Source organism: Manis javanica, chromosome 1, assembly GCF_040802235.1.
Source record: "Manis javanica isolate MJ-LG chromosome 1, MJ_LKY, whole genome shotgun sequence".
In the NCBI taxonomy this organism is placed as follows: domain Eukaryota; kingdom Metazoa; phylum Chordata; class Mammalia; order Pholidota; family Manidae; genus Manis; species Manis javanica.
In genome coordinates this window covers 143,011,775-143,027,545 of record NC_133156.1, presented here as the reverse complement: position 1 = coordinate 143,027,545, position 15,771 = coordinate 143,011,775, and the positions used below count along the sequence as shown (strand labels likewise).

Genomic DNA, 15,771 nt, shown 5'->3' with positions numbered 1-15,771 from the left:
GTGTGTGTGTGTATGTGTGCAAGGTGCTGACATGTGCCTCAAAGTCCTCCATCTGTGAAGAAAGGGTGACCAGGTCTCTCCCCAGGGGGCTGCTGAGGACTAAGTGGTGAGCATGTGTGAAGGACGTCCAACAGGTGCCCGCACCAGGCAAGTGCTCAACTGTCAGCATCTCTTATCCCTCGGGCTCTACCATTAGTGCCTGGGACTTAGCAAGACCCCTGTAGTTCTTGAGCCCTTGGTGCTTTAATGTCCCTAACAGGATTTCCCCCCATGTAAGGCAGGGGTGGACCTCTGCGGGTATGAAAAAGTGGAACCCTGTACAGTGGTCATCACTGAGGTGCCCCACTAATGGGGTCAACACGCCATCACCAGCACTATCCTCAGGACAGCACCATCTAAGGGAGGAAGCTTCTGGAGAACCACAGACCCTGGTTGATTCTTCAACTTCACCCTTTTTCCCCACTGTTATGAGCCAGGCACCACCCCAACCCATGGCCATGCAACATCCCACTTTCACCAGAGGAAATGCCGAGGCACAGAGTGGGGAGCCAGGGGCACCGAGCCATGCACTGGCAAGAACAGACCTGGATTTGACTCTGGCAGCCAGCACCCTTAGCCACCGACGACAGGCCTTTCTTGCTTGGACCTTCCAGGAAAGGTGGCATCAGTAATTGCTCCTAGAGAAACACAAAGCGACAGCCTATGCAGGTTCTGCTTACTATGCCACTTAGTCAGAGGAGAAAATGCCTTTGGCATTAAAAGCTCTCTGCAGAGCAGCTTTCTGCCTCAGGGGCGAAGACAGGAGGAAGCATCCTCCATGGTCAGAATTTGCTTGGTAAGCGAATACTGAGCAAGTAACTGCTGGCATATTCTACAGGCAGAGCATCCCCTTGGGTGTCAGAGTACCTGGCTGGGTGGGAATCACTGACACCTCGTTCTTTGCTTGTGCTCAGTAGCAGGCTAGAAAGATCCACAGCTGGAAGTGGAGCAGGGCATGAGAAGGGCCTCCCCAGGGTGGCTGACACCTGGCCCCGGAGCCAGGCCACAGATATCCACAGAGTCCTAGCGCAGGCATGAGCACTGCCTGCAAGGACATGCAGTCTTCATTCCTGCCTGAGAAGAGCTACTGAAATGTGATTCACAGGAAAGCAATCCACCTAAAAGAGAGGACAGCTTCAGAAGATTGTTTGCATGAGGAAAAAGCAGAAAGCACCCAGAGCTGCAGGTTGGGAGTAAAGCCAGTAATTTCAGGGAGGGAAGGCAGCAGGTGGGTAACGTGCACATGGAGCTGGACCAGCCCCCGGACCGGTGATACTGGGGGGCACAGGGTGGAGGCATGTGATCCATCTTAGTTCAGAGAGGCAGCTTTACTGGGAGAGGAGAGAGAATCCTTTGGCAAGAAGAAGTTACCCCATCAATGGAGGCATGTGGCTCTGAGGTGCAAAGCCATGGGGCAGATATAAAGAGTCAGGCAGAGAGCTGGGTGCTGACCCCATGAAAACTCTGCCCTGAGGACACGGGGTCCTGACCGGCTTTTGGGGCCATGGGCACTGGGGGGCAGTAGGATTGTGCTAAGAAACGAGCCCCTGCCGAATTCCTGAGCTTGCACCCCTGCCAGTTTTATCTCTAAGAAAGCTCTGGAAGAGGGAAACTGCTATTCTGTGCTTAGCATCCTGGACTGCTAAGGTGGGAAGGCCCTTCAATGCCACAGGGGCAACCCCATTCATTTTCCAGGGGTGGAAATGAAGTTCAGAGACACAGCAGGTCAGTCAGGGCCATGGAGCTTTGGATCTGAACTAGTAGGCCAGGCTGCCTTCCACAGCAGTGCATGCTCCAGCTCACCACTGGGCTGTGACCCCAAGGATGGACTGCATGGTGACTGGGCCAAAGCTGAGGAATGTGGGGTATCCTTGAGTTTGGGAAGGCTGCTTTCAAAAGGTCCAGGGGAAGCAGGATCCATGCCTGGAGGTGCTTCAGTGAAGCCTGGCCCTGGGGCTGGCGAACAGGCAGAGACTGGCTAGGAATACACCAATCCCAGTTCATTTGAGTTGGGGCCGTTTAACTGGCTCCTGACCAACTATGGGGGAACAAGACTGGTAGACATCATAATGCACCCTTCTCCCCAAAAGATGTCTATGCCCTCATCCCTGGAATCTGTGAATGTGTTGGGCTATATGGCAAGGGGGAATTAAGGTTGCTCATCAGCTGACCTTAAAATAAGGAGATTATTCTGGATTATCCAGATGGGCCCACTGTAATCACAGGGTCCTGAAATGTGAAAGTGGGGGGCAGAAGAATCACGGTCACAGTATAAGGTATGAGAAAGGCTTGGCCAGCCATTGCCAGCTGTCAAGTTGGAGGAAGGGGTCTAGGAATGTGAGAAGATGGAAAAGGAAAATAAAAAGATTATCCCCAGAATCTTCCCAGAAGAAACCCAGCATGCAGACCAGTTGATGTTAGCCTGGTAAGACCCATTTTGGACTTCTTATCTTCAGGATTATGAAATAACTATGTTGTATTGTCTTAGGGCTCTCTCTCTAAGCCTGCTGGGCTTTGTTACAGCAGCCATAAGTAAGTAAGGCAGTGGAGGATTAAAGATGGCGGCGTGAGAGGTGAGACAGAGGCTTCCTCTAAAACCACATACAATACAAAAATATAATTAATAAAACTAATCCTGAAAGAGCAATAGGAAAGAGGACTGTGCCAAACTACATACACCTGGAGAAAAGAATAAACGTCACAAAACAGTGTAACATACCAAAGCTGTGGCCAGAGGGACCCAAGCCCTTCCCCAACCCCAGCTCACCGGCAGGAGTGGAGACCTGGGACTGCTGAATTCCTAACTCCGGAGATCTGCTCTGAGAGCATAAACCTACATTTCATGGTGCTTGCATGCTACTCTTGTGATTAGGGGGTTGGAAAGCTAAGACAGGCAGAATTCCTGGAGAGATTGAGATTCCAGCAGCTTGTGGAAAACAGGAATCCATATCCAGCTGCTCTGGGACAAAAGAAAGGCGGGCAGTCTGAGAGACTTCCTAACAGTGAGAGGGCTGCTAAAGGGGCCGGGACTGCACAGAGCTTACAGGAGAAAGGACAGGTAGACAAAATTGTCCGGGTTCACTCTGCCCAGCAGATTGGGAGCTTTCACGATCTGCAGGAGTGCCAGCTCCCTGGTTGGCTACACAGCTCCAAGGACCCCCTCCATGACAGGCAGCATACTATACCTTTCTCCTGGCTAGCCCCACCTGGCTTGCAAACTGGCAAAACCTACCCTGGCATTAGGCCAGCTAGAGGCAAGACCTGTCTACAGCAACTACAAACGCAAAGCATAGAGGCTTATACCTGTGTGCTCGGCCCACTGGTTCAGGCAGTGGAGACAGACATAGTGGCCAGGAAGCAGAAAATAGCTCTTTCCTCCCCCCCAGGCACCAATACCACTCCCCTGTGGCCCCCGACATTGCTTCAGGGACTGAGCAGCTCCAGAGAGTAGAGCTTCTGGACACTAGAGGGCACCACACACAAATATGAAACACCAAAGGAACCTGGTTCAAAGTAAAATTATTAATACAACTCCTGAGAAAGATTAAAATGACATCGACCTTATGGATCTTCCTGAAAGGGATTTCAAAATAAAAATCATTAACATGCTCATGGAGGTACAGAAAAATATTTAAGAACTCAGGAATGAATTCCAGTCAGAGATCCAATCACTGAAGAGCACAATGGAGGGTATTAAAAGCAGATTACAGTGGAGGAGATGATAAATGAAACAGAAACTAGAGAAGAGGAATACAAAGAAGCTGAGGCACAGAGATAAAAAAGGATCTCTAAGAATGAAAGAATTTTGAGAGAACTGTGTGACCAATCCAAATGGAACAATATTCACATTACAGGGGTACCAGAAGAAGAAGCTAGAGAAAAAGGGATAGAAAGTGTCTTTGAGGAGGTAATTGCTGAAAACTTCCCCAATCTGGGGAAGGAAACAGTCTCTCAAACCATGGAAGCCCACAGATCTCCCAACACAAAAGACCCAAGGATGACAACACCAAGACATATAATAATTAAAATGGCTAAGATCAAAGACAAGGACAGGGCATTAAAGGCAGCCAGAGAAAGAAATAAGATCACATACAAAGGAAAGCCCATCACACTATCAACAGACTTCTCAGCAGAAACCTTACAGGCCAGAAGGGAGTGGCATGATGTATTTAATGCAATGAAGCAGAAGGGCCTTGAACCAAGAATACTTTATCTGACAAGATTACCATTTAAATTTGAAGGAGGGATTAAACAATTTTCAGATAAGCAAAAGTTGAGAGAATTTACCTCCCAGAAACCATCTCTACAGAGTATTTTGGAGGGACTGCTATAGACGGGAAGTGTTCTGAAGGTTTAATAGCTGTCACCAAAGGTAATAAAACCACAGCAAAAAAAGTAGAACAGCTAATTACTAAGCAAATGCAAAATTAAATTAATTATCCCCAAAGTCAATCAAGGGATAGAAAAGTGTGCAGAATATGATACCTAATATATAAAGAATGGAGGAGGAAGAAAAAGGAGGAGAAAAAAAAGAACCTTTAGATTGTGTTCATAATAGCATATTAAAAGAGTTAAGTTGGACTCTTAGGTAAGGAAGTTAACCTTGAACCTTTGGTAATCATGAATCTAAAGCCTGCAATGGCAATAAGTACATACCTATCGATAATCCCCCTAAATGTAAATGGACTGAATGCACCAATCAAAAGACATAGAGTCACTGAATGGATTAAAAAACAAAACCCATCTATATGCTACCTACAAGAGACTCACTTTAAACCCAAAGACATACACAGACTAAAAGTGAAGGGATGGAAAAAGATATTTCATGAAACTAATAGGAAGAAAAAAGCAGGAGTTGCAGTACTTGTATCAGACAAAATAGACTTCAAAACAAAGAAAGTCACAAGAGACAGAGAAGGACATTACATAATGATAAAGGGGTCAATCCAACAAGAAGATATAACCATTATTAATATCTATGCACTCAACACAGGAGCACCTACATATGTGAAACAAACTACAGAATTAAACGGGGAAATAGAATGTAGTGCATTCATTCTAGGAGACTTCAACACTCCACTCACTCTGAAGGACAGATCAACTAGACAAAAAATAAGTAAGGAGACAGAGGCACTGAACAACACATTAGAACAGATGGACCTAACAGACATCTATAGAACTCTACACCCAAAAGGAGCAGAATACAAATTCTTCTCAAGTGTACAAGGAACATTTTCAAGAATAGATCATATACTAGACCACAAAAAGAGCCTCGGTAAATTAAAAAAGATTGAAATTGTACCAACCAGTTTCTCAGACCACAAGGGTATGAAACTAGAAATAAATTATGCAAGGAAAATGAAAAATCCCACAAACATATGGAGGCTTCACAACATGCTTCTAAATAACCAATGGATCAATGACCAAATAAAAACAGAGATCAAGCAATATATGGAGACAAATGACAACAATAATTCAATACCGCAAAATCTGTGGGACACAACCAAGGCTGTGCTAAGAGGAAAGTATATTGCAATACAGGCCTACCTCAGGAAAGAACAATCCCATATGAGCAGTCTAAACTCGCAATTAATGAAACTAGAAAAAGAGGAAAAAATGAGGCCCAAAGTCAGTAGAAGGAGGGAAAGATTACAGCAGAAATAAATAAAATCGAGAAGAATAAAACAATAGAAAGAATCAATGAATGCAAGAGCTGGTTCTTCAAGAAAATAAACAAAATAGATAAACCCCTAGACAGACTTATCAAGAAAAAAAGAGTCTACTCACATAAACAGAATCAGAAATGAGAAAGGAAAAATCACTACAGACACCACAGAAATACAAAGAATTATTAGAGAATAATATGAAAATTATATGCTAACAAACTGGATAAACTAGAAGAAATGGACAACTTTCTAGAAAAGTACAACCTTCCAAGGCTGACCCAGAAAGAAGCAGAAAATCTGAACAAACCAATTACCAGCAACAAAATTGAACTGGTAATCAAAAAACTACCTAAGAACAAACTGCTGGACCAGATGGCTTCACCGCTGAATTTTATAAACCATTTAGTGAAGACCTAATACCCATCCTCCTTAAAGTTTTCCAAAGAGTAGAAGAAGAAGGAATACTTGCAAACTCATTCTATGAGGCCAGCATCACTCTAATACCAAAACCAGGCAAACACACCACAAAAAAGAAAATTACAGACCAATATCCCTGATGAACATAGATGCAAAAATTCTCAACAAAATACTAGCCAGCCAATTGAAAAATACATCAAAAAGATCATCCATCATGATCAAGTAGGATTTATTCCAGGGATGCAAGGATGGTACAACATCTGAAAATCCATCAACATCATCTACCACATCAACAAAAAGAAGGACAAAATTATCTCCATGATCATCTCCACACGATCATCTCCATAGATGCTGGAAAATCATTCAACAAAATTCAACATCCATTCATGATAAAAACTCTCAACAAAATGGGTATAGAGGGCAAGTACCTCAAGATAATAAAGGCCATATGTGACAAACCCACAGCCAACATTATACTTAACAGCAAGAAGCTGAAAGCCTTTCCTTTAAGATTGGGAACAAGACAAGGATGCCCACTCTCCCCACTTCTATTCAGTATAGTATTGGAGGTCCTAGCGATGGCAATCAGACAGCACAAAGAAATAAAAGGCATCCAGATTGGCAAGGAAGAAGTTAAACTGTCCCTGTTGGCAGATGACATGATATTGTACATAAAAAACACTAAAGAATCCACTCCAAAACTACTAGATATAATATCTGAATCAGCAAAATTGCAGAATACAAAATTAATATGCAGAAATCTGCGGCATTCCTATACACTAACAATGAACTAGCAGAAAGAGAAATCAGGAAAACAATTCCATTCACAACTGCATTAAAAAAAATAAAATACTTAGTAATAAACCTAACCAAGGAAGTGAAAGACCTATACTCTGAAAACTACAAGACATTTATGAGAGAAATTAAAGAAGATACCAATAAATGGAAACACATCCCATGCTCATGGATAGGAAGAATTAATATTGTCAAAATGGCCATCCTGCCTAAAGCAATCTACAGATTCAATGCAATTCCTATCAAAATACCAACATCATTCTTCAATGAACTAGAGAAAATCGTTCTAAAATTCATATGGAACTGCAAAAGATGCCGAATAGCCAAAACAATCCTGAGAAGGAAGAATAAAGCTGGGGGGATTATGCTCCCCAACTTCAAGCTCTACTACAAAGGCACAGTAATCAAGACAATTTGGTACTGGCACAAGAACAGACCCATAGACCAATGGAACATATTAGAGAGCCCTAATATAAACTGAAGCATATATGATCAATTAATATATGATAAAGGAGCCATGGACATACAATGGGGAAATGACAGCCTCTTCAACAGCTGGTGTTGGCAAAATTGGACAGCTACATGCAAGAGAATGAAACTGGATTATTGTTTAACCCCATACACAAAAGTAAAACTTGAAGTGGATCAAAGACCTGAATATAAGTCATGAAACCATAAAACTCTTGGAAGACAACATAGGCAAAAATCTTCTGAATATAAGCATGAGCAACTTCTTCCTGAACGTATCTCCTCAAGCAAGAGAAACAAAAGCAAAAATCAACTCATGGGACTACATCAAACTAAAAAGTTTCTGTATGGCAAAGGACACCATCAACAGAACAAAAAGGCATCCTACAGTATGGGAGAATATATTTGTAAATGACATATCTGACAAGGGGTTAACATCCAATATATATAAGAGAACTCTCATGCCTCAACACCCAAAAAGCAAATAATCCAATCAAAGAATGGGCAGAGGATATGAAGAGACAGCTCTCCAAGGAAGAAATTCAGATGGCCAACAGACACATGAAAAGATGCTCCACATCACTAATCATCAGGGAAATGCAAATTAAGACCAGAATGAGATATCATCTGACACCAGTTAGGATGGCCAGTATCAAAAAGACTAAGAAAAACAAATGCTGGTGACGATGTGGAGAAAGGGGAACCGTCTTACACTGCTGGTAGGAATGTAAGCTAGTTCAACCATTGTGGAAAGCAATATGGAGGTTCCTCAATAAACTAAAAATAGAAATACCATTTGACCCGGGAATCCCACTCCTTGGAATTTACCCAAATAATACAACTTCTCAGATTCAAAAATACATATGCACCCCTATGTTTATCACAGCACTTTTTACAACAGCCAACATATGGAAGCAACCTAAGTGTCCATCAGTAGATGAATGGATAAAGAAGACGTGGTACATATACACAATGGAAAACTCTTCAGCCATAAGAAAGAAACAAATCCTACCATTTGTAACAACATGGATGGAGATGGAGAGTATTATGCTCAGTGAAATAAGCCAGGCAGAGAAAGACAAGTGTCAAATGATTTCCCTCATTTGTGGAGTATAACAATGTAGCAAAACTGAAGGAACAAAATAGCAGCAGACTCACAGAATCCAAGAAGGGACTAGTGGTCACCAAAGGGGAGGGATGTGGGAGGACGGATGGGGAGGGAGGGAGAAGGGGACTGAGGGGTATTATGTTTAGTACACATGGTATGGGGGATCACGGGGAGAACCGTACAACCGTACACAGAGAAGACAAATAGTTAATCTGTGGCATCTTACTATACTGCTGGACAGTGAGTGCAATGGGGGTATGGGTGGGGACTTGATAATATCGGTAAATGTAGTAACCACATTGTTTTTTCATGTGAAATCTTCGTAAGAGTGTATACCAATAATACCTTAATAAAATAATTTTTTAAAAAGAGGGGAATCCCCAACCTCTCAGGGTGCTCCTCTGTCTGAGGTTGCCCACACTTTCTAAGTGTGTAACCTTTTAATCTTAAACTCTTTGTCTCAAACCGTTCAGGGCTCTCCTCTCTCTCTGAGGTCGCCTGCACTTCTTTCTCTCTAAGTAACTTTAAATAAAACTTTTACTCTACTTAAAAAAAACAAGAAAGTAACGTGGTGACACATGCAACTCACAGGCATCGCCATGAGGCCCTGTACCATGATCTACACTCACTGTCCCTCTGACGAGGCCAAGCGCTGAGACGACAGGCCAGCAGCGGCTGCTTCCTCTCGGAGGGCTGCTCAGGACAGAGAGAAACCTTGACTTGCTCAGCCGCTGAGATTTTGGTCTGTTATCATGATGAGTTCTATTACTAATAAAACTGTGACTACATAGTACTTTATACTTTTCACGTAACTGTAACTCATAGTAGTTTACACAAAAGTGAATATTCCCTATAGAAACAAGATAATTTCTGAAGTTGAGAAGGGGACAGCAGTCCCCAAATCAGTAAGCGTGCACAGGGCCTTGTCTGAAATGAAAGAGCACCCACAGAGGATGGACCTAAGTCCTAGAGAACAGAGGGACATCCAAAGTCTGCTTGGAAATGCCCTGTTCCACCCTGACTGGAAGCTTTTGAAAAAATGCATTGACTAAAAGGACCCCCCCCTCCTTTTTTTCTTGGTATGTCCCGAGGCAAAGCAGATTTCTTTTCCATACCCTTCAAGCACTGATCAGGGATTGGGTTGAGGACATTGGGGGTCTGCTTAGCAAACATGTGACTGTATGGCCAATACAATGGAAGACAAATCAGTCTTCCATTGCTAGCATCAGAGTGGACAATTTGAAAAGCTTCCTGCAGGAGGTAATTCAAGGAGAATTATCACCCCACACACTTTTAAGTGCAACCTGAACTCATGACTGATTGATGTAACAGAGAACTCAATTATTTTGAAGTTACCAAAAATGCATTCTATTTTCCATTTTACTTTCAATAAATACAACCCTGTTTATATTTCCATTTGACTCAATTATAGAAGGGATGGAAAATCTACTTTTCAAAGAAAACCATACATAAAATTAGGGACGCCCAAAGCTATTACAATATTAGATTTATGGAAACTTGACTGACATACGGTTTTGGTTCCCCTGGGAAATGGAGGGGAACAGGGCCAGGAAAATAAATTTAACAAAGAGATTTTATCCACATCACTGGCACACTCACAGAGGTTGGCAGAAATGAGTAACAGTGCAGCTGTTTTAGGCTGGAGAACGCGTGTGCTGCTGTTTGATGCAACAGAGCCTCACTAATTCTAACTTTGCTAATCTGTATTTGTGCTAACTCATACATCAAACAGTCTCACCCCATATCACTGTAGTTTTTTGTAGTTGAGGGCAGTGGAGAGGCCTCAGATGATTAAGACTTGATTACCTACAGAGGACCAGACAACAGGGCGCTGCTGGGACGAGGGGCAGCACCTCGCCCTGGAGCCGGACTGAGTATTTGCACAGCACCTTTCTTCCCATCCTCAGAAGCCTCGGCCAACAGCCTCCTTCATCTCACACCTGCGGGCAGGCACCTGGCAGTGATGGAGCCCCCTGCTGGGAAGGGCCAAGGAGGTTCCTGAGGCACAGGCCCTTCAGACGGGTGCCTCTGAAGTCCCTGGCTCAGGGGAGTTAGCAAGTAGATACTCCCAACGGTTCAGCTGGTTTCTAAAATGGGGCGGTTCTCTTTATCCCAACTGTAAGGACTACTTGACAGAACTGTCCCAGTGAAGGGAGCAGAATATGCCACCTCAAAATATGCCTCTTCGGCATATGGATTATTTTGAGTTGATCAAGAAACAGCGGACAAGGAAAAGCTCTGAAAATCTTGCAAAAGTTACCCTCAAGTGAGCGACATTTACATTTATAAGGGAAATTTCCATGTATGTCTGCTCAGTACCAGGAAAGAGAAGGATGGCTCTAAATCGGGAGAGAAAATTACATCTGCAGCACAACCTCCTCCTGGGTACGGTGCTTCTTCTGGGAGCCTCCAGTAACTGGCCTTCCCAATCCTTCTTTTGTCTTTAGCTGAAGTTGGTATTTAAGGGGATAGCGTGGGCCATTTCAGGGATGTACTCAGTTTTCTTGGGTTTCCCCCACAAATAGAGGAGGTACAGATATTAGTAAACTTGTTTTTCTCTTGTTAATCTGTCTTTTATTACAGGGGGGTCCCAGTTGAGACTCTGGGAAGTACAGGGAAAATTATTTTTCCTTCCCCACGACCGACATGTTGTAACACTCAGCAGACCTGAGTTACCGGCCTCATTGTCAGATGCAGCGTCGACTGGCTGAGCCGGCCTGCATCGTTAGGACTCCCTGGAGGCAGTTCAGAGGCACCGGGAAGTTGCTAGCCCTGCACGCTGTGGGGGAGGTGAGGAGTAGTAAGAGGCTCTGGAGAACCTCGGTCAGGGGCTATTTATTGGGAATCTTGTGCCAAGTACTGTGCTGGCCCTGAGAAATAAACAGCAATAAGGCCCAGTCCTGGAACCAAGAAGAAGAGAAAGGCTGACAGCTGAAGGTAGGTGTGATCTTAAAAAAATGGGGATGTAGTGGGAATGCACAGGAGGGCACCTGGATGGCAATAAAGAGGAAACACAAAAGAACATGAAGTCACAGATGAGCATTTTACTGTTTCCGATTGAGGGTTTTAGCACAAATCGTTGTTATCCGACTTAAGCACTTAAGGAAGGCATTCCTTAAGTTTTTACAGCTGTAATTTTGATTTATGAATTATGCTCTAGGCTATCCTTGATGATTATTCATTATAGTGGGTTGCCTTTTTTTTTTTTTTAATATCTACTCTGCAGAAATGCCTACTCTTCAACAATGCCAGAGTAAACAAGAACACCGTGAGCCTTCTGCCAAAAGCAGCTTTCCCACAGGGGCCTCTGTGACCGGGGGAAGGCCGTGCTGGGTGGTAAAATGCCACATTCAGAAAAAGGCCCCTCCTTCATGGCACCTCCAGGCCAGGATGCCAGGGCCTCCTTCCAGCTTTGGCTGAGTATGGCTGTCTTGAAAAACGAAGGACAGTGACAGTTCCCCAAGTGGCTCCTGCTAGACTGGGGCCCCAAAGGCTAACAGATCTGCCCTGAGTCACCTGAGTAACTGCCCTTGGGCGCCGATCCTGGTGGATGGAAGAAACAGGGCTGAACAGCAGCAAAGGCAATCCTGCCCTGCAACTTTCCTGGAGGAAGACTTTCCCAGCTGGCCCAAACCTCCCATTTCATAGATTAGGAAAACTGAGCTCGAGAAAAGTTATGGGTCTCAAATCTTGGAACCCAAATTCACTGTTGCACCAGCACAAATAAAATTGGCTCCTTGGGACAAAAATAAGCAATATAATTTGTAATTCACAACACCTGGCTGTCTACAACTCAAAAAGAATATCAGAATCCTTCATGAAATTTCTACCAGGGAGTTAATATGTACAGTATATACCTGATCTTAAAAATCTCCATATGGATATACCTCTATATGCAATTTAATTACTGCTCTTTTGATTGGGTATCATTCCAACAGATACACTTTAATGCCACTCATTGCCCAGGGCCACGGAAGCCATGGGCCGACTGCTACTGCCAGGTCCACAGCTGTGGGTGTAAATGAAGGTGTTCTTTTCTGCTGTGCTGCCCACGTTGTCAGGCAGCTGGACGTGGCCCCGTTGGGTAGGAATTAAAAGGCCAGAGTGATCTTTAAAGGAAATCCCTTTGAGGTGCTTTTTTTTTCAACTAATGCAATACAACAGCCTCCCAAATCTCCTTTCTATTACAGTGTAACTATTTTCTAAAACCCCGTGTCTGTCAATGCCCCATGCCAGCCATTTTTCTCCCTACTGCCACGTAGCTTTCTTGTTGTTGACAGCTTCTTTCGCCAGTGAAAAATATTACCTACGTCTGGAATGCAACATGTTTAAAGAACTGCTGTATTCATCGGGTTGAGGCAGAGAGTTAGTGTCCTTTAGTGGGGACAGCGGATGAGATTATGGGAATATTTACTATAACAAGAAGGTGGCACAAATGTGCCACCAAAAGCAGCCATGTTTCGCTAAGGCTTCTCTTACTAGAGTTTGAAACACTAACGTGTGCAATGAAGACCCTACAAGAATCCCACACTGATGTGACTCTGCTTCTGGGCCCCAGCCGTCCTTGACTCAATCCCAGTGTCCTTCCATATTGATGGGATTACCATCCCAAAGGAGAGCAGAAATAGAGAGCCGCCAGTTTGGACAGAGTCAAAACAGCAAACAGGAACTATGTTCAGAAAGGGAGGTGGCGGTATGAACAGCAAGGCTGCTTAGATTCATATTTTCTAAGAAGCTTTAGCTCAGACGTTTAGGATTTGCAAAAAGACACCACAAAACAAATCAACACTTTTGAGAAATAGCCAGATGCGAAAGAAACTGGGGGCGGGGGGGGGGGCACATTGAGTGATTAATGATAAAAATCATTTCCGCTCCTTTGGTTTTTTTGTGGGTATGAAATACTGTCACCCTACAATTCACCATCACTGTGACATTAAAAACATTTATTTTTCATTGTTTGGCTACTCATTTTTCTAAAACATTTGTGCCTTCTAAGTTCGACGCCCAAACTTTTTTTCGGAAGTTGTGCAACTGGACTTATACGAAGCATTCTAATTTGCACGCAACTCCCACAGCTCGCGAAGTTTCCAACATTTCAAAGCGAACGGGTCTCGGCAGCGCGGGGACGCGTGTCATTGGAAGCCCCCGAACCGACACGTCGCGGCCTCCCCGCCCGGCCCGCCCTCGCCACCCGCGGCAGGAGAGAAAGTGGGATTGAGTCAGTACCGGCGGGCGGGTGTCCGGCTCTCGTCTCCAGCTTCCCCTCGGGAGGTGAAGACATGGTGCCACCGCGTTTCCGAGGGCCGCGGAGAGTGTGCACGGAGCGGGGGCGCGGGCGACGAGGGAGGCGCGTGGGCGGTGAGGCAGCGCGGGGGGCGGGCCGCGGTCTCTGGGAGGGGGCGCGGCCGCCGAGCGCCTACGTGGCGCAGCCCCGCCCGCCTGCGGCTGCGCGTTGACGTCGCTGCGCCCGCCTCCCCTCCCCCGCGCGCCCGGGTGCTGAGCGTGCGTACTCGGCAGCGCCACGTCGGAAACCGTTGCCGGGGGCGGAGAAGTAGCGGGTGGCGCAGCGTTTGCGGTCGGGGAGGCCGGGCAGAGGCTGGAAGGGCAGTCGCCCGATGTAGAAAATGACCCAGAGGGGGCGTGGCACCTCCCCGGCCCACGCTCTACCCACCCGCCGGAGGGACGGTGACAGCGGGGGAACAGTCTCCACAGTGGGGCGTCGGGGGGCTGATATACGTCGTCAGGGAGCCGGCCTGTCCACCAGATGTCGTCCAACTCACGGTGGAAACACCTAATAACAAGCGAAAATGAGACCCCAGGTGGGACTTGTTAAAAAGACGCTGTAGATGATACCTTTCCTCTGTGAGGAGGGCGGCGCCCTGAAGCCTGGACAGTTCTTGGACGGTTGTTTCTGTTTTCCCTCTGCCGTCTCCGTGCTGCGATGGATCGTGATTCTGTCCAAAACCTACCCCTTGTTTGCTCTTGTGTCCTAGATTGCATCTCTGATGCCTTTTTATGAATTTTGCAACTCTCCCCTCCTGCACCACCAATTCCCGTTTGCTGCACTAGTCTTAAACATGCCTGGTGTCTTTAGGAAAGGAAACACAGCCGCCTCGCTTGACTGTACACCTACCTTTGACAACACAGCTGGCAGAAGAGGTTGAGGGCCCCATCACCGTCACTCCTCCTCTCCTTCCAATCCATCTAGTGATCATCCTGTTCCACGGAGGCTGCCCCAACCACGGAAAGGTCTTTTGTGGTCACTCATGATCTCCTTGCTGCCCAAACCGATGGTTAGTTCTCCGCTCTCATCCTAACTGATCTTTCAGGAGCATTTGAAAACTTCAGGGATGCCGTATCACTGCCTTGGCATCTAGTGTACCAGTTGGGTGCATGGCTGCTGACTCTCGGTTGGTTGGTTCCTTGTCTAGATTTCTAAATACTGGAGTATCCCAAGGCTCAACACCAGCCCTCTTCTCTGTCTAGGCCTTGCTTCAGTGGGCACATGCCTGTGGGTATGACCATTGTCCATATACTTATGAATGTCAAGGCTGTAAACCCGTTCTCTATCCCTGCTCCTCCCCCTCCACTAAGCACCAGACTTACACCCCCTTGAACACTCTGCCTGGAACACTCAGTTATCATAGTGCTGTCTAGTTCTGCACCATGGCACATGTAGAAATGCACACATTACACATTGACCTGGGAGTTTACCCCCACATTTCATCAGCACTAATAGGAGAGTTGGCCAGGTGGTATTCATGATACAGCCATTATTGTCTTGCATTTGCATCAAAACTTGTCAGCAGTTTAGAAGAAAATCCTAAGTTCAATAATGGAGCACTCTTTTAAGAGATGCAGCATTATTAACACTCTTGATGGAACAGAATGAGAAAATCCACAGACACCACTAATTTGGATTCTGAATGGAAAGAAGTTTTAAGGATACCTTACCAATTAATTGTATGAATATTTTCCTTTTTATGTATGTGCAGGAGTGCTATATGGTTAAAAACACATGTCTTAATAAGTCTAAACCATCTCTAGGAGTATAAAATAAAAATTCTAGGTTAGATGACATTGTGTCATAGTTACAATTAGCAGCATTTATTCACCTTAGTGGTACATAAAGTTTCATGTTAAGAGGAATGGCATCTTCTATTCACTGACATATGGCATTGATAGGCAACCCGGGATAAAAGTAGGAGCTCTCTGAGGAAAGAATCGAGGGCCCTGGTGGTCCCAGTCACCACTGGG

The 15,771-nt window shown here is 45.1% G+C and overlaps 1 protein-coding gene across 1 annotated transcript in view; it reads right to left on the bottom strand.

The window, feature by feature from the left end:
• Positions 1-13,902, bottom strand: part of DAP (death associated protein) — a 68,049-nt gene extending 54,147 nt beyond the window's left edge. Inside the window, exon 1 of the mRNA XM_073237903.1 lies at positions 13,741-13,902. Coding sequence (XP_073094004.1) covers positions 13,741-13,795 — 55 coding nt within the window. The 5' untranslated portion in view covers positions 13,796-13,902. The remainder of the gene's footprint in view (positions 1-13,740) is intronic.
• Positions 13,903-15,771: the final 1,869 nt, after the last annotated feature.